This window comes from Zootoca vivipara, chromosome 15 (genome assembly GCF_963506605.1).
Source record: "Zootoca vivipara chromosome 15, rZooViv1.1, whole genome shotgun sequence".
NCBI lineage: Eukaryota > Metazoa > Chordata > Lepidosauria > Squamata > Lacertidae > Zootoca > Zootoca vivipara.
The window spans coordinates 13,379,328-13,406,140 of NC_083290.1; the positions used below are offsets into that span (position 1 = coordinate 13,379,328).

Below are 26,813 nucleotides of genomic sequence, written 5' to 3' on the forward strand. Positions count from 1 at the left end.
GGCAAGTATACATATAAGGCAGCTTCCGTGTTCCTGTTAAAGTTCCTGTCCCACTTACCTTAATTTCGGGGACCGTTATCCTCGTTTCAGGGTTCTTTTCCAGCATCTTCAAGATCAGGTCTTTTAACTCCTCACTGATCCAAGGCCTGGCAGAAAGAAAAACAAAGCGTTTGGTTGTGGGGACAGAAGCTACAGGCTGCCAATCCTCTTTGTTCAGCCACCAAACTACTTTGTAGTTGTTTTTTATAAACACACACACACACACACACACACAAGCCCCAAACAGGAAAAACTGGAGAAACCAGGAAGGACATACCCAGTACAAGCAACAAACTCTCTTTGAAACATGCTGAGATGGGGGAGATGGAGACCCAGGCCGCATTTTGAATCATAGCAGCACACTAGTGTAGAGTTGGAGAGGGACACCAAAGGTCATCTAGTCCAACCACAGCCAAAAGGATCTCTGACGGGTGGCAATCCAACCTCTGTTTAAAAACCTCCGGGGAAGGAGAGTCCACCAGCTTCCGAGGGAGCCTGCTCCACTGTTGAACAACTCATACCGTAAGAAAGTTTTCCTCAAGGTTTAATCGGAATCTCCTTTCTTGACACTTAAAGACATTGGTTCAGGTCCTCCCCTCTGGAGCAGCAGAAAACAAGCTTGCTCCATCTTCCATGTAACAAGCCGTCAGATATCTGAAGATAGCTATTATATCACCTCTCAGTCTCCAGGCTAAACATACCCAACTCCTTCAAGCACTCTTCATAAGCTTTGGTCATCTTGGTTCCCCCTCCTCTGCACACAATACAGCTTGTCATATCCTTCTTAAACTGCAGTGCCCAGAACTGGACACAGGACTCCAGATGTGACCAGACCGAGGCAGAATAGAGCGGTACTATAACTTCCCTTGATCTGGACACCAGACTTCTGTTGATGCAGCCCATAATTGCATTAGCTTTGGGTTTTTTTTTGCTGCCGCATCACACTGTTAACTCATTTTATGCTGGTGGTCTACTAAGACTCCTTAGATCCTTCTCAGATATACCACTGGCAATCCAGGTGTCCCCCATCCTATATCTGTGCAGCTGCTTGTTCCTGCCTAAGTACAGAACCTTACATTTGTCCCTATTGAAATTCATTTTGCTTGTTTTGGCCCCGGTTCTCCAATCTGTCGAGGTCATCTTGAACCCGGATTCAAAATTTAACTACCTTACAAATCATGCTTCAGGAATGAGAACATTAGACCAACCTGCCCTTGAACTGCACCAGCTCCATTGGAGCATAAAAACCTGCAAACTTCAAGTGGGAAAACTAAGCAACGGCGCAGAACAAATGGTTTGCGACTGACTGGCTTCTGTCCATGCCTGAGTGCAGAAAATAGCAATATCTTTTTTAGTAAACACAAGCTCCTTGGCCTTTGCAGCCAGGGCAGAATATGCTTGCAAACGGTCCCATGGAACAGCTAATGCACTGGCTGAGTCTCTGGGAGGTCTGTGGTGCAGCCAGGACTAATCTGATGATATTCTCCTTCCTTGCACTCTCTCCCGCCAGTTCTCTTACCGGCTTTATCAAATTAACAAGCTTAGGTTTAAACACTGAGTCAACACACTGCCATTCCCCTGCCTCTCTACACAAGCTAATGAGGAGAGAGGCCTTTCGAGATGGAAAGAACAGGTCACCGGGATGTCAAAATAAGCCAGGCAGAGAAGAGTTATTGCCGCAGGAGATGTTAGGAGGAAGATGCCCAGCCAGCCCATTAAAAGCTAATCCCTTGCGGAGGTGGCAGATGTGAAGAGTCTCTCACAGAGCTGACTAATAAACTCCAAATATATGATGGTTTGGAGGAGGAGGCGGGTGAAAGAGGATCATGTGAAATGGCGAAACTGGCAGGGAAACGAAGAAGAAGAAGAAGAAGAAGAAGAAGAAGAAGAAGAAGAAGAAGAAGAAGAAGAAGAAGAAGAAGAAGAGGAGGAGGAGGAGGAGGAGGAGGAGGAGGAGGAGGAGGAGGAGGAGGAGGAGGAGGAGTTGGAGTTTGGATTTGATATCCCGCTTTATCACTACCCGAAGGAGTCTCAAAGCAGCTAACATTCTCCTTTCCCTTCCTCCCCCACAACAAACACTCTGTGAGGTGAGTGGGGCTGAGAGAATTCAGAGAAGTGTGACTAGCCCAAGGTCACCCAGCAGCTGCATGTGGAGGAGCGGAGACGCGAACCCGTTTCCCCAGATTAGGAGTCTACCGCTCTTAACCACTACACCACACTGGCTCTCCTTCTTCCTAGTTTCCCTAAAGGTAAAGGTAAAGGGGCCCCTGACCATCAGGTCCAGTCGTGTCCGACTCTGGGGTTGCAGCGCTCATCTCGCTCTATAGGCTGAGGGAGCCGGCGTTTGTCCACAGACAGCTTCCGGGTCATGTGGCCAGCAGGACAAAGCTGCTTCTGGCGAACCAGAGCAGTGCACGGAAACACCGTTTACCTTCCCGCCGGAGCGGTCCCTATTTATCTACAGTGGTACCTCGGTTTATGAACACAATTGGTTCCAGAAGTCTGTTCATAAACTGAAGCGTTCATAAACTGAAGCAAACTTTCCCATTGAAAGTAATGGAAAGTGGATTAATCTGTTCCAGACGGGTCCACGGAGTACTCAACCTGAAGCGTACTTAACCCGAAGCATGGGTGTAATTCAGGGGTCCCCAGACTTACCGGGTTTTGGGCCGGTTCCCACCGCACCGATCGCGCGGCGGGCCGGAGGGCGGGGGAGTGCGCGTCCGTGCAGGCCGGAGGGCGGGGGAGTGCGCACGGGCGCTTACTGGTGCGGCGGCGCGCTTCCAGGTCGGAAAAAGCGCCGGAAATCGTTTGTGCGCATGCGTATGGGCCTCCCCCAACCCGGAAGTGCACCAGAAATGACCTCTTCTGGGTCGGGAGAGGCCTATACGCATGCGCACAAAGGATTTCTGGCGCTTTTTTTCGACCTGGAAGAGCGCCGCCGCGCTGCGCGCCGTAAGAGCGGGCGGCAGCGAGCGGTGGGGGTCGTTGCGGGCCGGATTGGGAGCCGTAAAGTTTGGGGACCCTGGTGTAATTGGTTCCGGAAGTCTGTTCATAAACTGAAGCGTTCATAAACTGAAGCAAACTTTCCCATTGACAGTAATGGAAAGTGAATTAATCTGCTCCAGATGGGTCCGCGGCGTTCGTAAACCGAAAATTCATAAACCGAGGGGTTCATAAACCGAGGTTCCACTGTACTTGCACTTTGATGTGCTTTCGAACTGCTAGTACGAACCAAATAAGGGTCTGCTGGATCAGGCCCAATGGACCATCTAGACAAGAACACTGTTCTCAAAACGACCACCTAGATGCCTGTAGGAAACCCACAAGCTCGGACAAGAGCCCTCTCTCCTCCTGCCGTTTCCAGAAACTGTTCCGAAACTCTGAGTACACTTGCCCCAGAACTCGAAGGGCTAAGCTGGCTGGGGGATCCTGCCAGGGCCCTGCCGGACTTAAGCTGCCATGCCAAGAATGCCCCGGGGACTCCCAGCTGACTGGGGACTTAATGTGTGAAATGGCCATGGCACTGCAAGGCTTCGATAGTACAATCTGAATCTGAGCTCCTGCATACTAGCCTACAGCGTCAGAGCAGATGAGGCAGCGCTGCCTCAGTGGGGTGTCTCAGGGACAAGATTCCAGGCCTCAGACAAGTTCAGTCTCCCGGGTTTTGGAGGGCAGCTTTACTGAGATATCTCACGGGCAATGCTGGAAGTCCTGGCAAGTGCCATGACACACCCCACGGGCATTGGTGCACCCTGCGCTATGTGATGGGTGGGGAGGAAAGGGCAGCCACCCGCTGACGACAGGCGCAGCCACATGGCCATCACCACCGGGATCTTTGCTGGATAACACCCCTTCTTTGCATTGACAGCCTCCACCCCACCCCAAGTCACCAACTTACCCCAACTTCCCACCATACAAAAAGGGTGATTAAACAGGGGGCAGCATGGTTCCTTGGCTCAGCCTGGTTGTAAGGATCTCCTAGATCAGGCACCCCCAAACTGGGGCCCTCCAGATGTTTTGGCCAACAACTCCCATGATCCCTAGCTAACAGGACCAGTGGTCAGGGATGATGGGAATTGTAGTCCAAAACATCTGGAGGGCCGAAGTTTGGGGATGCCTGTCCTAGATAAGTCAGTTTTAGACCATTAGCAGGTGCAGGGGGCAGTATGGGTGCTCAGTCCCTCCGTGTAACGCATGATTTACAACCAAAGACCAAAAACAAGCCCAGGGTTAAAGGAAGAGGGGGCTCTCTCTCCGAACACTTGCCGCTTTCCCCTGTTCGTTTCTCCACCCACCCACATCCTTCCCCCGATATTCCTTTTCAAGCGGTGGCGATATGATATCATCTGTACATTTCAATTAGGAACGGAGGATTAATTCATGCAAGTAGGTCAGAAATCCTTTGCCGTGGTGCAACGCCGAGTTGGGAGATTCACAGCTGTAGCATCTTTGCTGGAGACACAAGTTTTGGGGCTGGGCTGGGAAGGGGACAACGAAACTTTCTATGAAAGATGTAAGACGGGGAGGGGCAATGTTGTTTTTTCTTCCTGCTAGGGGCTGCATTTCCTTGCCAGGGGTGGGGGGTGGGGATCTGCTGGAGCTGCATGTTGGCGGCAAGTAAGGTCAGTCAAAAAGTGAGCAAGGTCAGTCAAAAAGTGAGTTTTGAGCCCCCCAAAGGGGTGAAGTCACCCCTTTCTGCCCTGCTCCTCTCTCTCTCTCTCTCTCTCTTTCTCTCTCTCTCTCTGCCACTCCCTACCCCCCCCCCCCCGTCTCAAACCCTGGAGAGTCATTGACAGTCAGAGTAGACAACACTGAACTAGATAGATAGACCCATGGCAGCTTCCTAAAGTATCACAGAATTATGGAATTGTAGAGTTGGAAGGGACCCCCCCCCCCCCCGAAGGATCAAACCCCCTGCAATGCAGGAATCTCAGCTAAAGCATCCATGACAGAGGTGCCATCCAACCTCTGCTTAAAAACCTCCATGAAGGAGAGGCCACAACCGCCCAAGGGAGACCGTTCCATAGTCAAACAGCTCTTACTAGCCACCTGCAATTCAGGAATCCTGCCCGCAGCCATCCCTGGGTAGACTCGAACCACCAACCTGGTTGACAGCCAGATGCACAGACCCATTGTACCATCTGTGTGCTCTGAATATTTTTCTTAAAATATTTCATTTTGATATATATGAATTTGCTTGTGTGCATGTGTAAATATACAGGATCACATCTTCAGGCTCATTATTCATGTATTTATTTATACATCTCCATTTATCTTTGAAGCCAAGGCTGGCTCCCGGTTTCTTGTCCTTGGCTGCCACTACAAGCCCCGATCACATTCCCCTGGGTGGAAATTCCACAATCCTGTCTTCCCTCTTGGACCCATAGCTGCCAAGTATCCCGTTTTCGCTGGGAAACTCCCTTTTTTCCCTACCGTTTCCTGGCGGTCTCCCGTATCGGTTATTACCCCGTTATTCTCCCTTAAATCCGCTCCTGCCGGCGGCCATTTTCTGGTGCCGCTTTGCCCTTCTATGGGCAAAGTCGCTTCTACGCGTGTCCGGAAACGCATGGATGCAACTTCCGGGGGCACTTTGCCCTTCTATAGGCACCAGAAAATGCCGGCGCCACAAGTCGCTTTTATGCGTTTCCGGTCATGCGTAGAAGCGACTTCCGGCGCCGCCATTTTCTGGTGCCTATAGAAGAGCAAAGTGCCCCCTATGTTAGGTGGCTTTAAAGTTAATGGAAGAAGAAAACAGGTTAAATGTGTAAAGAAGAGCAAGCGGTTAGTCATCAATCGGAAGTATTTTATATCTTTTAACTTTAATTTAATTTCCTTTTTTTTTTTTGCCTTTCCTTCTCTCCTTTTTCTTTTCTACTTTCTTTTTATTTTCCTTTTCCTCATAATTTAGATACTTGAGTTATACTTGAGTTATATTTGAGTAATGTTTGAGTAATGTTATGTTATGTTGTGTTTATACATTATCGGATTATGTTATGTTTCTTTCTATGATACTTTCTATATTCTTAGATTATTTTATGTTATCTTTTTTGGAGTGTTGTGTTATGATATGTAATGTTTTAATAATTGAAATAAAGAACTTTTTAAACATAAAAAAGAAGAAGAGCAAAGCGCCCCCGGAGGTTGCTTCTACGCAACTTCCGGTGTCGCGCGGCTGCCGATCCCGGATTTCTGCGTCCAGGACTTGGCAGGTATGCTTGGACCTGTGACTTGGCCCTTATTGAAAGTGCTAGAGAACCACTAACCCAGGATGCTATATCTGCCCACTCGGTATGGGAGGAGCTGGCTGTAGCCTTTGCTGTGGAAGAGAAAGACTTTTCTCTCATGTCAGGCAGGACATATACAGAGTGGCAAGTAGGGGAGAGGAGAGGAGAGGAGAAAAACATGTGGAGCACTCATTGGGGGGATCATCTAACTTGGAAAATGACAACAATGTCTAACTTGGTAAATGACAACAATGTCTAACTTGGTAAGTGTCAACCATGACGGAGCAATGAGTTATAGTCTCACTCCTTCCAGGGGCTCAGAAAAATACCAGTCAACTGTGCTCAATGCTGCTGCGAGGTGAAGCAAAACCACCTCCTCTGATCCACAATGAGAGGTAGTGAAAATGCAAACTTGTGGGTTAAGAGCATCAGGCCAAAGACACATCTTGTCCAGCATCCTGTTCTCACTGTGGCGAACCAGAAGCCCCAATGCGAAGACCGCAAGAAAGATCCGAGGGGAACAGCAGCCCTTCTCCTCACTTGAGATTCCCAGGAACTGGCACTCAGAGGCATTCCAGATGCATCTGCAGCAACCTTGTGCTCTGCTGCGACCTGCAAAACTTACTTACTCTTCTGGGAAATCCACCGGCTTGTTCTTGATCTTGTTGTGAAGTGCGAGGATAAATTCATCAATGAAAGGACACTGTAAAACAGAGCAAAAGTTGGCATGCTTTTGTGAATCCTCTGCTTTAGCCCTCTTGTTTGCATTTACAGACTAAAACTCTATAACCAATCCCAAGGAACCCTGAGAGCTCAGCTCTGCAAGGAGGCTGGGGTATACCTGCCAGGGGTGCCAACTTGAATTAAAATATTGGGGGTGGGGGAGGTCACACCATTTGAATGGCAACGGCCATCAACTTCGAGGGGGGCCAGCCCCCTCAAGTATTTTATTGGGGTGGGGTGTGTGAAGGGACCCCGGCCCCTAGGAGTTGGCTCCTATGATTCCTGCAGAGAGATTCTTAGAGCATCTTCATACAAGACGCTTTTCAGTTGCACACTTAAGAACTGCCTTCCTTCTCCATCATGAGCCTGCCTGAGATTTATGTTCTTTTTATCATTTGCTCAGTATTCCTTTATCTAATCATCTGGCAATTAGTAACCATCATCAAAAACAGCTCCAGAAAGAAATCACTTCAGGCCATTAATCAGCCTTTGGCTGATTAATATTCTACGGCCTGTTAAGTGTGTTTGGTGGGCACTGTTTTGTTGTTCTCGTTTTAACCATTTACTTTTGTTCTTACCTTGTGTTTTTGCTCTGTTTACCGCCCTGAGATCTTGTGATGAAGGGGCAGCACATAATTCTAATAAATGATAATAATCTGCTGCCCCTGTGGATCCAGCTGCCTGAGGCAGTTGCCTCACCTTACCTCAAGGGTGGGCCGGCCCTGCCCCAACCACCACTTTTACAGACACCTTACCTTTCCATACACAAAGCAAAACAGAGTGATCCCCATGGCCCAGACATCTAGTGCCTGAAAAGAAGCAAGCACAGTTTTTTTTAAAAAATCAGACATTGTGGTATAAATTGCCCCCACTCAGAATACTCCACCTCCTCCCCATTTCCCCATTGCTCCCCCACCATACCCCCAGTTACAGCCAGTCAGCATTTTGTGGCCAATGAACATGCTCAGCTCTTATTGGGTCTTTATTGGGGTCCCCTCCACAAATAGGGTCCGCATCACATCCTACCTTCCCACTGAAGCTCTTCCCAGACTCGGAAAGGGCTTCGGGGGCCATGAAGGCTGGAGTCCCAGCAGTGCTGGAGAGCTGGGCATCGCTGCCCTCAAACTGATTGCTCACTCCGAAGTCGGCAATTTTGACGTGCCCGTCATCCCCTAAGAGCAAGTTGGAAGGTTTGATGTCCCGGTGGATGATCTTCTGGTAATGCACTGAAGAGAGGTGGAGAGGAGAACTTTCATAGAACCTTTATTCTCAATAATGATGGAACTCACCGGTGGACAATCCTTTTAGTTTTATATAGCTTTCTTTATTATCCCTTTGGAGATGCACTTTTGTCCCTCCAGGCAGTGACATTTTATGGTTTGCATCAGGCATCCCCTAACTTGGGCCCTCCAGATGTTTTGGACTACAATTCCCATCATCCCTGACCACTGGTCCTGTTAGCTAGGGATCATGGAAGTTGTAGGCCAAAACATCTGGAGGGCACAGTTTGGGGATGCCTGGTTTGCATTTTTAATTCTTTGTTTACTTTTTCTCTGGTATTTTTTTGTTTGTTGTTGTTGTTGTTGTTCTGTTTGCAATTTTTTGCTGCGGTGCACAATTCAATATACATGAGAGAGACTTTCTGTTCATGGCTGCGAGTGAAGGATCCCGATAACTAAGAGAGATCTGATACTCTCTCCAGATGGAGGCGGGGCTGTAGCTCAGTGGTTAGAGCACCTGCACTGAATGCAAAAGGTTCTGCTGTTCTGTACAGCTCTTGTACTGGGGTATTGCTTTGGTTGGTTTTGGTTGTTGTTTTTGATATTAATGTTTTGCATCTTTATTTTAAATCTTATTTTAATGTGGAAATTGTTCGATTTGGTTGTGAAATTTTCGATGTTTCAGTTCTTATGACTACCTTTGTTATGTCTGTAATTACATATTTCTTTTTCCCATAAGCTGCCTCGAGGATGGTTTTAACTATAGGAAGGCAACGTAGAAATAAAATTATGTATGTATGAATGTACTCCAAGGGCAGCTGTGCCATAAATCAAGGTAATTTCAGTCTCAAGGCAAAGACTCTGCACCTCTCGGCATGGTAGATATACAGAGTCCGAAGTCAGGTTCTTTTGCATAACCACCCCCTTGCAGCAAAAGGGGAAAAAAAGTTTTTGGTGCATGGATGTGACCTGCATCTTTAATGCTGCTGCAGTGCCCAGCTTGCAGTCTGGCGGTTTGGGTAATGGGACAGGGCAAAGAGGGCCAATTGCCAACCAACACACGGAGAATGTCAACAGGGCTACGTGAGCTCAGGAGTATGTGTGTGTTTTAAGTCAAACAAATAAATGAATTCATTATTAAAGGGGTCCTGCTATGTTATCAGTCAAAACAGTTGGTTTACGGATGCTCGAGGAATTCCATCGTTGCAAATGCCTCCTGCGTTCCTACGCCTCTTGGGCTAAGGCTTGGATCAGACCCTACTTAGCAACTGTTTCTTGCCATTCTCTTGGTTGCGAGGACGCAGCAAAACACGCAGCCTTTCAAAGGATGGGAAATGAGCTTTCGACTAAACACCAGGCAGAACTTTCTGACAGTAAGAGCTGTTTGACAGTGGAACGGGCCACCTCAGAAGGTGATGAGACTCCCCTCCACTGGAGATTTTCAAGGAGAGGTTGGGTGGCCATCTGTCAGTTTAGTTGCGAGTTCTGTACTGCTGGGGGTTGGACTAGATAGCTCTTGGGGTCCCTTCCAGATCTCCAATTCTATCATTTTTAATTGTCCTGACTCTGGGAGGGATGGCTTTGATGACTGACAGGAGGGTTGTTTCCCCCCACCCACCTATACATCTTATGAAACTGGGGGGGGGGGGTGAGACCCAGTCTTCGTTTGGGCTCACACTGGGCAGCTTCCCAGCCAACAGAGACCCAGTGCAGGATGAATCATGGCTTCTGCCAGGAGCCGATCTGAAGAGCTGCTTTGGCAAAATGTTAAGCTAACAAATGGGCTCCCAGGTTGGCCGTGACAGGTAATCATTACGCGCAGGAACAAACATGAAGGAGAGTTCAGCTCCTTGCTCAGACGCATCCTTGGTATATGAGATGCTTTCCTGTCGCCGCTTCTGTCAAGGTTCCCCAGGGGAGGGAAAAACAACAACGCTACTTCCCATTGTCATGAAAACTTAGAAACAGAGAGTTGGAAGGGACCCTGAGGATCATCTAGTCCAACCCCCTGCAATGCAGGAATATGCAGGGGTCCCATATGGGGATCAAACCTGCAACCTTGGCATTATCAGCACCATGCTCTAACCAACTGAGCTATCCACTTGCAAAACTACTATTTATTAGAGGGCCTTCTCAGCAGTGGCACCTTTTTTAATGTCTGACATTATATATATATATATATTGCTGGAAGCCGCCCAGAGTGACTGGGGAAACCCAGCCAGATGGGCAGGGTATAAACAATAAAATTCTTATTATTATTAAAATTCTTATTATGGGACATCTTTGCCTTCTCTTCCTATTCTTCCTCTCTCCCTCCCTATTTTCCCTTCTTTCAATTTAAATATATACCGTGTGTGTGTGTGTGTGTGTGTGTGTGTGTGTGTATCTTTACTAATATCAAGGCTTGCAGTTTTGCAATTCGAACAAATTATATACAAGCTCCATTTTTACACCAGCATCATAATTCAATCTACCTTCTCTTACTCCTGGTGCAAGGGAACCTTTGGCCTTCTAGATCTTGCTTGACTACAACTTCCATCATCCCTGGCCACACGTGCTGGAACGGATGGGAGTTCTAGTCCAGCAAAACCTAGCTGAGCAATTTTCAAATTAATTCTTTTTTACAGGGACCTCTGAGAATTGTAGCTTTATGAGGGGAATATAGGGGTCTCCTAACAACTCTCAGCACCCTCAACAAACTACAACTCCCAGAATTCTTTTTTTTGCGGGGGGGGGAGGGGGAGAGAAGGAACTACGACTATTTAAAGCAGTACCACAGTGCTTTAAAATGTTCCATGCAAATGTGACCAGAGAGTGTAAGTTTGGCTGACTGAGATTATAGATGAAAGGAGGCAGGAAAGCTACTGCAAAATGTCTGAAACGAAACCTCACAGCCTGTTTTCTTTCGCTGACATCTTCATGCCTCGAAGCCAGCAGCCTGAGAACCACACAGATTCCACCACCATTCAGGGAGGGGGGGAGGGGAAATGAATGAATGAACAAATGCACTTCAAGCACAATGGCACATCATGCCGTCTGCCAAGGCTTGCTGCATTATATTTGATCAGCAGAGTTGCCTGCCGCAGTTCAAGGACAAAGAGCAATCCATAAGGCGCTTGCCGCCACAGAAGCAAGCTTTTAGCTATCGGCTTCGCATCACAGCATCTGGAGGGGAGGAATGATTTAACACCCTATCAAAAGAAATCTGCAGCGGGGTGGGGTGGGGGAGATGTAGGATGGGGGGAATCTAAGGGGAAGTGAAGACCGGGGCGGGGGGGGGGGGGAGGTCACAGGAACATAGAAAACTGCCTTCCACTGAATCAGACCAAGTATTTGTCAACACTGACTTGGCAGTCGCTCTCTCTGGGGTTTCAGGGAGGGGGACATTCCCCAGCCATAGGACAGGGGCGAGCCTGCAGTCAATCGCAAGGAGCAAATTGGAGTTAACTCTTTATTAGCAGAAAGAGGATCTGCACAGGAGTGTCAGGCCTAATGATCATAGCAACTCATCTCCGGTAGGTCTTGCCCTCCGTGAAGCAGCTGCTGAGACTGAAGGTCCCCGCCTTCTCACAGCTGCCTCCTCTCCAAGCTTTTCCCCAAGCAATCTGAGACTAAGCCTACATGGCTGTGTTTGCTCCTCCCATTTCATGCCTCTCCTGGTCCTGGGAGACCAGCGGGGAGGGGAGCTGGTCACAGCAGGAAGGACAGACACCCATGACTCTACACCAGCCTGACTCATCTCTGCCTCTTGGCCCCTCTCCAACCTCTGATTATGGACTTCTCTCTGCCACAGACTCTCCCCACTCACTAAGCCCTGCTATCTCTTCAAAACCTCTTCACCCCAGTCCTCTCCCTCTTCTCCCTCTGAGCCACCAACCATGTTCCGAGTCTTCTTCCCTTGGTGGTTCCCCAGCTGGCTCCTCCCACCATTCCTCTGTGTCCAACCAGTCCGTGGCACCATACCTGTAGATGCCATTGGGGACTGGATCTTCAGCATGCAAAGCAGGTGCCCTGCCACTGAACTATGGTCTCTTACTTCAAGTAAAGCATGGTTCTAGTCCTGATTATTCTGAACAGAGGGCTGATTTGAAGAGGAATGTAGGAAGCTGCCCTATACTGACAGAAAGAAAGGGAAATTGTCGCATCTGGCTACCCTTAGGCAGAGCCCCTATGTTAAGTAAACCAGACCGGGGGGTGGCAAAGCCCTCGGGAACCCAGGGGGTGTTTATATCTGGGTGCTTCCCTTTAACACCAGGGGCCACCAAACTAAGGCCCGGGGGCCAGATGCGGCCCAATCACCTTCTAAATCCGGCCCGTGGACGGTCCGGAAATCAGCATTTTTTTACATGAGTAGAATGTGTCCTTTTATTTAAAATGTATCTCTGGGTTATATGTGGGGCATAGGAATTCGTTCATATTTTTTTCCCCAAAATCTAGTCCGCCCCCGCCCCCCCCCCCAAGGTCTGAGGGGCACTGGAGGGGCCCCCTGCTGAAAAGGTTTGCTGACCCCTGCTTTAACACCGATATTGGCATGGAATCAGAGGTGGGCATAGGGAAGCGCAAACAATGGAAGGCGAGGGGGTCTGTGTGTGCCACCGCTGGTGGAGTTTGGGAGCACTGCCGCAGGACTCAGCTTGTGAATCGAGGCTAAAGTGAGCAACTGCAGTGCTTGCAACCTCCCTGTGGTTTCATCAACAGTACACACACACACACACACACACACACACACACACACTTCCTTCTTCCTAAACCCGCTTGTTCAACCGCAGATTAAAACACCTCCCTTGAGGGTGCTGCGCAGACCGTCTCCACATTAACCGCCACGGGCTTTCCTGGACGCAATCAATAAAGGTGTTACGATTTGTAGGAAGGAAGCAGTGAGCAGGGTGGTGGTGGTGGTGGAGAAATTGATTCTTCCCCTCCACCCTGTGCTCATCACTGTAATGAGAACAGCTTGAGCCTTGCAAAGGGTGTGGGGGGATTTTTATTTTTAAAAAAGGAATGAGGGCATCTCTAGACAAAGGAGAGTAATCATTCACACATTAAGCCTATTCTGTAGCTTTGGGGAGAGTTCTGGCAAGGTCAGCCTGGCTTACCAGATTTTTTTCAATGAATCCAGAGACACTTTTCAACTTCAGTCGAATTCAGTGGATTTTGCCAGGGGACTGATTTGTAAATCTGGGAACTGTCCCCGGGAAACAGGGACGTCTGGTGACAGGTAGGGGGGCCTAAGGATCATATCCAACTGCTCAGAGTAGACTCACTGGAATTAATGAGCCCAAGTTAGTCCATTACCGTTAATGGGTCTACTTTGAGAAGAAATAATATAGGGCACAAACCTGTGTTGCAACAGAATTTAAGTTATTTTTATAAGCCTTAAAACACACACACACACACTTACACACACACACTTGCATTTTTGTTTTAGAGGCTCTTCTGCATAGGAACCCTTAAGAGCTGCTTCCAGTCAGTGTAAGAAATATTGAGCTAGATAGGCAAATGGCCTGACTCCAATATAAAGCAGATTAGGGTTGAGGAACTGGATCTAGCTGGTGGGTCAGAACCTTATTTCCTCCTCCTCCATCTCCATGGGGCAGAACCACCCACCTGTCAATAAACCAATGTCATAACTGACACCTGTCAAAGTTCAGAGGAGGTCACTGTACATGCCAATCTGCAGTTACAGCAGCCACCTCTGAAGATGCAGCTTCAAAGAGATTTATTTAAGGCATTTAGGTAGGTCTGGGAACATTTCTTGTCTGAAACCCTGGAGAACCACTGCCGGTCAGTGTAGGCAATACTGAGTTGATGGATCAAAGGTCTGAGTCGGCAGGTGCCTATGTCCCAGGGGCCTGCAGATACGGAAGGTGGATGTAACATAGCTGGAGACCACCAGGCCTATGCTGCGCCAACCTCTCATATATTTCCAGAAGGGCCCGGAACAATCTAGAAAGCAGGTCCTAGGGGCCAGCTCCAAATATGCATCTGGAGGCTCCAGAACTTGGCCTACCCCAATTTGTCCTTGGGTGCCCTTCCGCCCAAATGCCATGGAAACGTGTCGTTTTGATACTCACAGTATTCAATGCCCAAGACGATGTCCCTTAAGTAGAGTCGGGCCTGTTCCTCGGTGAAGGGGGTGTCACACGGCACTTCCATGACAGGCCTAAAAATGGGGTAAAAAAACAGGAAAAACGTGAAAGGCCTTTTCATATCATCACATAAGACCAATCTGGGAAGGACATGTTCAGTGTGGAGCTGCAATCAAACCTGATTCCCTCAATTCTCCATGGAAATCCTATTATATTTATAGACTGCTTAACTTTTAGAAAAACCCTCTCTAAGTGTTTTACGTATAATGATACAAAATACTGATAAAATCCACATACTTCAAAAATGTGTCTCAGTCGTATTATTATTATTACTACTGCTACCATTAGTTAAATTTATTAGTCGCTTTTTTGCAACTCAAAGCATGTTACAATTTCTTAAGCAAAAAACAAACACCTAAGTACATTAAAACCAGCATTTTTTTTTTAAAAAAAGCAACAACCCTAAGCTACCTGAAGGAGCGTCTCCATCCCCATCATTCTGCCTGGACACTGAGGTCCAGCTGCGAGGGCCTTCTTGGTAGTGGCGCCCTCCTTCTGGAACGCCCTCCCATCAGATGTCAAGGAAATAAACCATTTCCTGACTTTTAGAAGACATCTGAAGGCAATCCTGTTTAGGGAAGTTTTTAATGTTTGATGTTTTATCATGTTTTTAATATTCTGGTGGGAGCCACCCAGAGTGGCTGGGGAAACCATAACAATACATTAATTATTATTATTATTATTATTATTATTATTATTATTATTATTATTATTATTATCCCACTGTGATGGATTGGGCTGGCTTGAATAGAACTCCAGGGTGGTAAGTGTTAAACCCAGCCTATTAGTTGATTGACGCATTCCATTCCAGGAGGGGCGGGACTGCCACTAGTTTAAAGGGGATGGGGAGCCGTTAATTCAGTTGAGAGGGTTTTGGGAGCGGGAGTGTGTGGGTGGTAGTGGAGAGTAGAGTGTTTGAGAGGTTTACCAGAACTGTATTAACTAGTCTGAGTTATATGTAACGAAGATAATGAACTAAGAGTTTATACAAATGAAACCATAAAGAATTTTACATGTCCTCCAGTTAAATAAAGCTTTCTTATATGTTGTGTTAAATCGGATGTTCCTCCTTATTCCAGCAACGTATCTGAACTCAAAAGGGTGGTGACTGAAGAGGGGAGGTAAAACTAAACCTGAGGAGCAGGAGAATAGTTTATACCTCAAAGTCACGCACAGGAGAGGCAAGTGCCAGGGAAAGGGTGCCACAAAGTAGCAAAGGTTGCTGGGGCAAACTGCTGCTGAGGTGAACCTGAGGTGAGAGGGAATCCTTACTGTGGGCACAAGATAGTTCCTGTAACATTTGCCTGGAGTTATTAAGGATACTGAGCCACGTTATTTGGAAAGCTGGATCTGTACTCTATTTACTAGCGAGCCCATATAAAGACAGGGAGTTTATTTGGGAGAAAGAAAGAATAGTGGGTTGTTTGTAAAATAACTGAATTCCTTCGACACACTGCTAGTGATAGATAAGGGAGGTACGTCACAAATTTGGTGATAGCGCCGTGTGATCGTCGCATATTTGGTGGTAGCGGTGGGATCGTCGCACCCACCCATGCAAAAAGGCCATAGATGGTTAGAAGCCAAAGGCCTGATGAAGAAGGAATGGTTTTTGTCTGGCGTCTGAAGCTATGTAATGATGGCACCAGGTGAGTCTCCCTGGGGAGAGCATTCCACAAGTGGGGAGCCACCTCTGAAAAGGCCCCTTCTTATGTTGCCTACGCTCCAGGCATCTCATGAAAGGGGCACACAAAGAAGAGCCACAGGTTTGGATCACAGGGTCCAGATTGGTTCATATGGGGAGAGGTGGTCTGAAGCCTTAAACACTTGAAATAAGTCTCGGCCAACCTGGAAGCCCTCCCAAGAAGCTTTGGACTACAACTCCCATCAGCCCCAGCCAGCACTTCTGTATGATGCTGGGGCTGATGGGAGTTGTAGTCCAAAGCTTCTTGGGAGGCACCAGGTTGGTCGGAGCCTGAGGAAACATCCGACTTCAAACCTTTTTTGGACAGGCCTTTGGCCATTATCTAGCAGTCAGGTTCAAGCTACTTACTTACCCCTTCCGCAGGAGGTCAAACACTGCAAGAGACAAAAAAGGGAAGAAAATTAAATAAAGGACGAACTTGATTAACCACCTGCCTTTTAACTTGCTGAGGCTGCAAGGCTAATACACACACTTATGTTGAACAAAGTCCTAAGTAAGCATGCAAGGGATTGTGCTGTGGCTGAATTTACGCCACTTGTTCTCCATATAGGTGCATGCTCAGTTGTGGGCTGTTGCGGGCGTGGGGGGCTGGAATGGAGTATCCTGGAAATGGACATGGGTAGCTGAGTCAGACCCTGAACTGGAGAGCTCTATGAAATAATATTTTGTGCAGGTCCCAGTTCTATAAACTGCTCCAAGGGAATCACAGAATGGGCATGACCTCAAGGGTCTTCCAGTCCAACCCCCTACAATGCAGGAATCACAGCAAAATAATTCCTGACAGGTGGACCTTCAGAAACAAATAAATCCCACCAGCAGAATGAAAATTAAGCACAAAGCATACTGATTATCTGTTGTGGGAGGGATCGGAAAATGTGAGGAGAGAAACGGAATGGAGCAACCTGAAGGGAGTCGTGGCTGGCTGGCTGGCTGAAACACGAAACAGGGGTAACCGCACGCTGCGACATTTTGTTGCAGGTCCCACTTGCAGCCGCTCTGCTTGATACCCGCTTGCCCCACTTATTCACACAGCTCATCTGCATTTCCCCTACTCTGAAAGGCACACGACGCAAATAACCGGTGCCAATTAACTACGTTTTTCTAAAAGATGGAAATGCCTACCCATGTATAGGTTGTCTTCTGCGGGGTCATCAAGTACCTGGAAGGAAAGAGATTTATTCAAACCTTTGGGATCTCCTCAGATCACAGGCCGAGGGAAGGAGCTTACGAATGACAGAAGGATGAGGATATCGTTCTACAGCACAAAACGCAGATTGGTTTTATGCTGCCTTTATGCTGTCCTGGATCCCCTCGCAAGAAGCCTGGGAACTGTAATCCGAACGAAGGTGTTGAGAGTTGTTGGTAAAAGAGGGCTGAGTGATGCTGCTACAGGAGAGTAGGAAGGGGCACGTTTATTCCCTGTGGGTGTTGCCATCTCAAACCTGACACAAGGGACAGTGAAGGCAAACATTTAGGGGTGTATCCATTGTTGGTTTTACTCATGAGCAGACCCACTGAAATTAATGGACATGACCAAGTAAGCTCCATTAATTTCAGTGGGTTTACTCCCAGAAGAATTTAGGTGGACCTTAGACCGCAAGAACTTAAAGAGGCCACATTCACACCATAGATTTAAAGCACTCCGATGCCATTTAAAACAGTCATGGCTGGGATCTGTCATTTGCGAAGGGTGCTGAGAGTTGTTAGATCACCCGTATCCCCCCTCCCAGAGCTACAATTCCCTATGAAGAAGAGTTGGTTGTTAAACCACTCTAGTTCTGTGAGAGGAACAGTTATCAGCACCCTTAACAAACCACAACTCCCAGAACTCTTTGGGGGAAGCCATGACTGCGGAACTTACCTTAGTGCTTTAAATCTATGGTGTGAATGTGGCATTAGCTGCAATGGCGTACAGAGACTACTGTGTTTGTCCGAAAATAAGACACTGTCTTATTTTTCCAAAAAAACAAACAAAAACACTATGTCTTCTTTTCAGGGGATGTCTTATTTTTTCCTCCTCCTGCCACGGACAGCATTGCTGCTGCGCCTATCACTATGTCTTATTTTCGGGGTATGGCTTATATTCCTTGAATGCTTAAAAATCCTGCTACCTCTTATTTTATGGCTACGTCTTATTTTCGGAGAAACAGGGTAGCAAGACTATACGGAAAAGATGGGTTTTTAACTCTTGTTTGTCTGTGGGACTGGGGAACAACATTATAAAAGTTGCAGTTGTTCCCAAAGAGGGGGGAAATTGCAAAATGTCTGGGGTTGGTTCCTGGAGAGCTTTACTCAGAACTTGGCCACATTCGAGAGAGAGAAAAGTGCATTTTGATCTGAAAGCAGGATGTGAAATGCATCTGATCTCCAGGGCACATTTAACAAAAGGGGGTTGAGTTTTGAAACTATTTTATTCTATATGTTCTTTAGCTTCCTTACAAGTAAAAAGCCTGCCGGAGAGGACACATCCAGCCCCTGTTACGTGGCCCTGCATGCGCCATTTGCAGGGATGCTTCAGGATCAGACACACAACAGAAACAGACAAACCTCAATCAGCTTGACAACGTTGATATGGTCCAGTTTCTTTAAGATGGCTATTTCCTGATAGATCCGCTCAAGCGGGGCCATGGGCTTTGCCTGTCCCCCAGCAGCAGCTTTCGACCCTCGAGGCGGAGGCCGACCTTTACCCAAAGGAACAAGTTGCACCAGTTTACACATTAGTCAGCAGTAGTTTTCCTCGTCTCCTTGCATGCTCATAAAGTTGTTGTCCTCACAAACTAAGTATCGTCCCATATTGGCCCTGTTTTGCACCTTCCTTGAGTGTTTTTGCCTGGCTGGAATGTGTCCTTGAACTCCCAGAATGCCCCTTGTTTGCCTAGACGGAAGTGTGTGCCTGCCCTACCCCTTCTGATAAGCTCCCTAAGCCTTAAAAAGGCACAGATACTTACGTGGAAATCCATACTGTTTCAATAGCTTCTTTTTGGAGAGGACTTTCATGGCCTGTAGTGAAACAGAAGGGGTGAGGAGGAGACGTGTATTATAAAAAGGCAAGTAAGTAGTAATTTGGAGCAGTAAGTAGAAGCCGTTCTATTTATTAGTTTGTTTTAAACTGTTTTTCAATATTGTGTTTTCATAGAATCATAGAATCATAGAGTTGGAAGAGACCACAAGGGCCATCCAGTCCAACCCCCTGCCAAGCAGGAAACACCATCAAAGCATTCTTGACATATGGCTGTCAAGCCTCTGCTTAAAGACCTCCAAAGAAGGAGACTCCACCACACTTCTTGGCAGCAAATTCCACTGTCGAACAGCTCTTACTGTTTTAATTGTGGTCAGTGTTTTGGCCCCCTGCTACAACCTATCCCTGCTGCCGCGCTCAGCCTCTGGCTGGCCAATAGGGCCGGCTGGGGGGCGGGGTTTACCTGCATTTAAAGCGGCGCAGCAGCATTCAAATCCTCTTTCTGCTGCTGCATCCTGTCGGATCTCCCACCCACCCTCCCTTTAGGTCTTCCTTTTGTGTGCTTGCTTTGACCTTGCTATGGACTTTGGTTGGTTGCCTTGGTTGCCCAAGGGGCCTGGTAGGAGTTTTTTTTTTTTAATCCATTTGGCTAATTGGCACCGGCCTCTTGGTTTCTTCGCCTACCTCATAGCAATTCGTCACAACTTCGTTTGGTATTGACGGTTAGGCATTGGAATATGTATTTGTCTGGTGTGTTTGAGGACTGGTTGTGGCCATCATCCAACCCTCCTCTTTTAGGGGTATCCCGTTAAAGGGATCCGGCAGTCATGGATCCCGTCCGATGCCCTGCTGGTGGCTAGGGCCATGGCACGACCCCCGGGGAAGCTTCCTGTTGTATTTGCATCAACAGGCTCCTCCCACTGGGTGTTAACCTTATATGACTCCCCGCCGAGCGGGGTGGAGTCATGCTTGCTTGTGTGTCCAGTGCCTAAGCCAATACCTCTCACTTGCTCTAACCAATAAAGTTGTGGCCTTATTTTACCCATTAACTTAAATTCATGTGTCACTGTGTCTTTATTTCTTGCGGGGGGGCGGGTCCTCGAACCGCAATAAACTGTTTTTCAATACTGTGTTTTAATTGTGGTCAGCTTTCCTGGGACTATAGGGTGAAAGGGAGGGTAAACAACAAAAGAGGAAGGAGCGACAAATCTGCCAATTGCGGTCTCTCAATTTCTCTTTTCCCTCCACTCAGTTTACATTTGAAAAACAACGAAGCTATAGAATCACAGAACTGTAGAGTTGGAAGGGACCACGAGGGTCATCTAGTCCAACCCCTGCAATGCAGGAGTCTTTTGCCCAAGGTGGAGCTCGAACCCACAACTCTGAGATTAAAAGTCTCATGCTCTTCCTAACTGAGCTATCTGTATGAACATTTGCACACACATTTATGCATGCTCCTCTTAACATACTTATTTTGCAAGCAATCTAGCCTAATATATGCAATTCCAATTTATTTCTTTATTTCATTCGGACCCCACTTTCCCCCCCAGGGAGCTCAAAGGTGTATATGTGGTCCTCTTCCTCCCCATCCTATCCTCACAACAAACCTGCAAAGTGGATTATGCCAAGGAAGTCTGAACAGTCACCCAGCGAGCTGCATGGCTAAGCAGGGATTTGAACCCTGGTCTTTTCCAGGTCCTAGTAGCCTGGCGCTGTCACCACGGTAATCTCAGACTTAAAATCTGGACATATGCTTTAAAGGTAAGATCAAAAGGCAGAAGGCACCAGCGCAATGCTCCCTCCTCTCTGCTATAACCACCTTGAAGGGGGGGGGGGAAGGACATGGATAGGCGACAATGGAAAAATTCAGCATATTGCTTATGTGTGTGTTTGTGCGAGTGAGACAGAGAGAATCTGAATTGTTTCCAATTGTCAGAATTTTCAAAGGGTCCCAGGTAATTAATTGGTGGTGCATCGCATTTGCGTGAAATATTTCCATTGCCCACTTGACAGCTCTCGTCAAAGTGCTATCGGTGTTAACATTGTTCTGCAAAGCGGAGATACATGGAACATGCAATCTCTTTCGGTATGAAAAGCCGCCTGTCAATCAAGTAGCGTGCCGGGGAGCTAACCGGCCATTAGCTCATTATGCAATTTGGAGCAGTTTCTCTTATGGGTTCCCTCCCTCCCGTGTGCCATTTTCTTTTACTTTCTTCCTTAGTGGCCTCAGGAAATCTGGATGGCTCTGTGAATGCGGAGGTTTACTTGGTGAGCCGGCCAACAGAAACGTCTTCCGAGATGTTTGAATGAATGAGGAGTGATACCCAGGACACTCTAAACAGTCATGGCTTCCCCCAAAGAATTCTGGGAGCTGGAGTCGGTTAAGGGTGCCGAGTTGTTAGGAGGCGCTTATTCCCCTCCCAGAACTACAATTCCCAGAGTTCCCTGGGAAGAAGGACTGGTTGTTGCACTATTCTGGGAGGAATTAAGAACATAAGAAGAGCTTGCTGGATTGGGCCCAGGGCCCATCTAGTCCAGCCTCCTGCTCTCACAGTGGTAAGTGGGAAACCAGAAAGCAGGATTCGGGCACAAGAGCAACTCTCCCTTCTTGTGGCTTCCAGGAATTGGTATTCAGAAGCATTGCTGCCTCCAACCGCAACTCTGGGGGTGAGGGGGCAGGAATAGGGATCTCCTTACAAACCCTCAGCACCCTTAACAGACTCCAGCTCCCAGAATTCTTGGGGAGAATTCCTGCAATCTGAGCTGGCCTCCTCCATCTCTAGGATGAAGCCCACCCAAGAGGCTCTGTTTCTGAACAAAGTGGGTTCTTTTGTGGTGGAATGGAGAGTCCGTTCTCATGGCAAGCGAACTCAACCAAACACAGACAGGCAAGAGCCCGTGGCAGTGCAGTGGTTAGAGTGTTAGACTAAGACCTGGGTGAGACCTGAGTTCAAATCCCACCACCCAGAAATGAAGCTCACTGATTGTGGGCCAGTCACTGCCTCTTGGCCTAACCTACTTCACAGGAAAATAAAAAAATTCCTTCAGTAGCACCTTAAAGACCAACTAAGTTTATATTTTGGTATGAGCTTTCGTGTGCATGCACACTTCTTCAGACAAGAAGTATCTGAAGAAGTGTGCATGCACACGAAAGCTCATACCAAAATATAAACTTAGTTGGTCTTTAAGGTGCTACTGAAGGAATTTTTTTATTTTGCTTCGACTCAGACCAACACGGCTACCTACCTGCTACTTCACAGGGTTGTTGTGGGGGGAGAGGGCGGGTAAATGAGGAGGCGGAGAGCCATGTTTCCTGCTTGGCAGGGGGTTAGACTGGATGGCCCTTGTGGTCTCTTCCAACTCTATGATTCTATGATTCTATGTATGCCAACTTGAGCTCCTTGGAGGAAAAGGTGAGATATAAATGCAACAAACAAACAAACAAACAAGGGATGGGTGAAAATAGGCTCCCCTGAGAGGTCAAAGTTGATTGGAGGAAATATCCAGCCACTTGCATAGGTAGGGAGCAGGGGAGGAACTTACATAATATTGGTCGTCACTTTCGTTGTAGGCCAGCTTCACGACGCCATAGGAGCCCTAAGAAATAAATGCACAGACAATGTCAGTTCAGACTAGAGAATGGCTCGTTGAAACGTATGTTTATACAGTGTTTGACATTAGCAAATTTTTTGGAAAGAAATACTGGGGCGTATGAAAACTATTGTGAGGAAAGAGTTGAAAATTCCAGAACATCCTCTTCTACCCAATACAGTGGTACCTCAGTTTTTAAGTACACAATTGGTTCCAGAAGTCTGTACTTAACCTGAAGCGTACTTTCCCATTAAAAGTAATGGAAAGTGGATTAATCTGTTCCAGACGGGTCCGCGGAGTACTTAACCCGAGGTATGAGTGTACTGTAATTGGTTCCGGAAGTCCGTACTTAACCTGAAGCGTTCATAAACTGAAGCGAACTTTCCCATTAAAAGTAATGGAAAGTGGATTAATCCGTTCCAGACGGGTCCACGGAGTACTTAAACTGAAAGTACTCAAACTGAAGTGTACTTAAACCGAGGTATGACTGTATATGGGGCTTGACAAACGGTCAACATAAATAGATTCTCTGGGCCTGGACATCTGAAAAAAGATTAATATTGATACACTGGAAGGACAAAAATGTGGCTTCCTTTGATCAATGGGGGGGGGCACATGAGAACTCTTGCAACCTCTTGCAGATTTGTATGCACCTTTTGTTCATTAAGACACAGTTCTTTACACCTTTTTGCCTAACCTTTCTATTTTCTGCAAGCTGTTTCCCCAAAACACAATTTTCTCATGTTGCTTTGCACGCTTTTCATTGGACGGGCTGCACCCCATAAATTAAGGGAAGAGTAGGGTTTTGAAGTGCAGAGGGTCCACATGTAAGTTCTGGAAGTATGAATAAAGGGTTGGAGGATGCAGTTCGGATTCAAAACGCTTCCTGCAGTGCTTTAAATCCAAGCTGCTTTCTCAGCAGTGAGGGAGAAAACAAATCAAGAAATGCTGCCTTGAAAGAAATGGAGCATATTTTCGTTCTGGTGGAAAGAGTTTGCACTTAAAATGCTGCTCCCTTGGAAATGGGGAGGGGGGAGGCTCCCTTTCTAAACGCTCTGAATACAAACCTCCTTCTCTGCAGGGGGAAATATGTTTCCTTTTGAGTACTTCAAAAGGGCTTCCACTAAACTTTAATCAGCTGGTTGGTGGCTACAGAGAGTCCCTTTGAAGGTGGCTGCTGTAACTGCTGATTGGCAGTTGTCAGTTACTTCCCTTGAACTTTGACAGGTTTCAGTCACCTGACATCATTGTGACATCAGGTTGCTGACAGGTGCGTGGTATTGCCCACTTGACATCGGGTTTGGGGAATAAGGATGTGGCCCGCTGGCCGGATGCTATTCCCCAACCCAAGTCTGCCTTATACCGAGTCAGACCCCTGGTCCTCCTAGCTCAGCACTGCATACACTGACCGGCAGCAGCTCTCCAGGGTTTCAGGCTCAGGTATCTCAACCCTACCTGGAGATGCTGCAGAGCATGCCTTCTGCATGCAAAGCAGGTGTCCTGCCACTGAGCCATGCCCCTTTCCCTGCTTCTGTCCTGCCATCTGACCAGTCACTGTTGGAAACAGGATGTCAGACCAAGCGGTCCTTTCCTCTGATCTGGCAGGGCTCCTGCGATGCCCTGTCTAGAAATGCCCAGAAGATTTTAGTTTCTTTCTTTCTTTCTTTTAAAGCAACTTCTCTCTTGATATGTCAAAAAAATGTAAATAAAGGTGCTTAAATGGAAGGAGCTAAACTGAGTTCAAAGGCAGATGATCTACCTACACAAACCTTTTCATCAGTTGAAAAGAGATTCATAAGGATGGAAAGCTCTTTGATCAGGCAGAGAACGTCTGTCAGTGGAATGGGGAGATGGGTTATTTTTTATCTGAGCAATTTCCTCTTCCCCACAGATCTCCCACAGACTTCCAAAATTCAATTGTCAGGCCAAGGTGGTCCAACTTGGGGGGGCTGAGGGCCACATGCCTTTTTCGGCAACATTTCATGACTTCCCACCCCCTGCCTTCTCAAGGTCAGGTAGGGAGGTGCTGGGCTTTGGGGAAGAGGTGTGTGGGCTCCGACAGGTTCCTAGAGTCCTCCACGCTCCTTGCCAAAGCCTAGTTAGCACTTTCCCATCTTTGGGAAGGAGGTGGGAGGGCTCTAGGACCCTGCCAGAGCCTTGCGCCTCCTTCCAAAAGCCCAGCACCAGTTTTGGGAAGGCAGCATGAGGGCTGGCTGTTCTCATGTTCTTGCAGAACATGCTTATCTGTTGGGCTCCCTCCCAGGGACACTTATGTGTTGGAGCGCAGACTTTAGGTTCTTTTCCATGAAGGGCAGAGAAAGGGGACATCTCCTATTCTCGTCAGGCAGAGCCCAGGTGCTGCAGTGCTGGGAACTCTGCCATGTGCATATTTCAATGTACACAGTCATTATCTCTGTAGCAGGAGGCTGGCACAGGATTCCCGAAGGCAAGCAGGAGAAGAAGACCAGCTGCTCCTCTGCTTACCTGCTGCCTGTAGCGGGAAGAGGCTTGGATCGGTGCAGTCAACAACCCCGGAACAACAGCAACCAGCTGCAACTGCAACCTCACTTGTTCGGCATATTGAGCCACCTCAGATTTTTTAAGAGTGAGCCGGCAATATAGCAGGGCTCCAAGACATAAGCAGTGGCTCAAAAACTCACAATCAAATGCCATGTTGGCTTCCGGTTCCGCTCTGCCTTAATGGAGGCAGCCCTCATGACAGCGGGAGATCGTTGGCAAAGGAAAAACAAGGATGATTGAGGGTAATTGTCCTTCCAACTCCCCCCAGGGATGGGGGGGAGGGACGGACTTTACTTGCAGTTCGTCTCGAACCTGGCTCTCACTCCGGCATGGAATGTGGGGGGCAAGGAGGCGCTGAGTGCAAAAGCACTTTGCCTGCCAAAAACCCTCCTACGCCTCCATTAAGAAGCAGAGGTTCTCCTGCTAATTAGAGCTTAATTGGACTAAATTGCAGGTGTGTGCTAGAAGAGATGAGATCACTAACTGCAAAACAAACCACCTAGAAGGACTTTAAGGTTTGAACTGGAGATAAGACTTCATTCGGTGCAAAATAAGGTGGGGGGAGGGGAGCCTACAGTTTATTTATTTAAAGTTTTCTTCTCTACATTTATGATTCAGCAACCCTCCTCTGAATGCTAGTTCAAATTATATTTGCACAAGCGAGGATGGAAGAAATTGGATCATAAATATGGAATATAACATCAAACGGAACTGTGTGCGTAAAAAAAAGGGGGAGAAGAAGGGAAGCTCTATTTTGCAAAAGGTTTACGATGGAAACCATCCTTTATTATTTACGTATGAACTGAATAACACTAAGAGGACTTGGAAGAATAATTGTTCATATATCTTCAGTTGGAAGGAAGGATGAAAGGAGTCGGCATCAGGATTTTGCATTCTACCTACAGCTCCAAGATACCGTAGCACGGAAGGAACTTGGAGCATAAAATATGTAGTATAAAACGGTCATTAGAAGCAGCGATTAAAAACAGATATTTAAAAACAGTAGGCATAATAAAATTACCAAAATATACATAACAATCAACAGGTTTTTAAAATAAACATATACAGAATAAAATTGCATAGAACCCCAAAAATCTACTTCTGATGAAGTAGTTGAGGAAGAGTTGTGGTCACATACCTTGCCTATTTCGCTTTTCAACTTATATTGGTTCAGCTGCACACAATCCTGGAGGGGTAGAAATAGAAATGCAGTTAGGGTGGATAGTTCAAAAGGATTGCATTTGGAGGTTGAGATGGGCAAATTGGTCAGTTTCTCATTTTTCCAGTTAGCTCTCCTCACGTCCACATCAGCTGACTTTTTTTGAAAATAAAATAAAATAGTAATCACGAAAACCCATCAGTATTTTTGTGAGAATTTCTCCTAATGCAAACATTCCCGGATGCGCTTTTGCCCGATATCCTGATTCTGTAGAGCGTATTTCCCCTGAAAGTTATATCTCCTCTAATATAATGCTCTAGCTGGCCCTGCCACGCGTTGCTGTGGCCCAGTCTGTTAAATGGAGCCTCAGAGTCCCCCTTCAGACTCCCCTGACCTTCCCAGAGTCCCCGTTTTACTCGTGTTCTGTTTACGCAGGCGCATCCCTGCAACTCCCCCCACCTTGTCCCGACCCATGACCCATCCCAGCCCCCCCTCTCCCACCCAGGGGAGCCTCCACCTCCACT

The 26,813-nt window shown here is 47.3% G+C and overlaps 1 protein-coding gene across 2 annotated transcripts in view; it reads right to left on the reverse strand.

The window, feature by feature from the left end:
• The window catches only part of CAMKK1 (calcium/calmodulin dependent protein kinase kinase 1), a 92,931-nt gene that overhangs the window by 18,614 nt on the left and 47,504 nt on the right, over window positions 1-26,813 (reverse strand). For both annotated transcript variants that reach the window (XM_060268457.1, XM_035139790.2), the window contains exons 3-13: window positions 26,269-26,316; window positions 22,563-22,616; window positions 19,009-19,060; window positions 18,608-18,741; window positions 17,183-17,219; window positions 16,413-16,434; window positions 14,284-14,372; window positions 8,016-8,215; window positions 7,745-7,798; window positions 6,896-6,969; window positions 59-146 (exon numbers count right to left, since the gene is read on the reverse strand). In XM_060268457.1, the coding sequence (XP_060124440.1) occupies window positions 59-146; window positions 6,896-6,969; window positions 7,745-7,798; window positions 8,016-8,215; window positions 14,284-14,372; window positions 16,413-16,434; window positions 17,183-17,219; window positions 18,608-18,741; window positions 19,009-19,060; window positions 22,563-22,616; window positions 26,269-26,316 (852 nt within the window). The remainder of the gene's footprint in view (window positions 1-58; window positions 147-6,895; window positions 6,970-7,744; window positions 7,799-8,015; window positions 8,216-14,283; window positions 14,373-16,412; window positions 16,435-17,182; window positions 17,220-18,607; window positions 18,742-19,008; window positions 19,061-22,562; window positions 22,617-26,268; window positions 26,317-26,813) is intronic.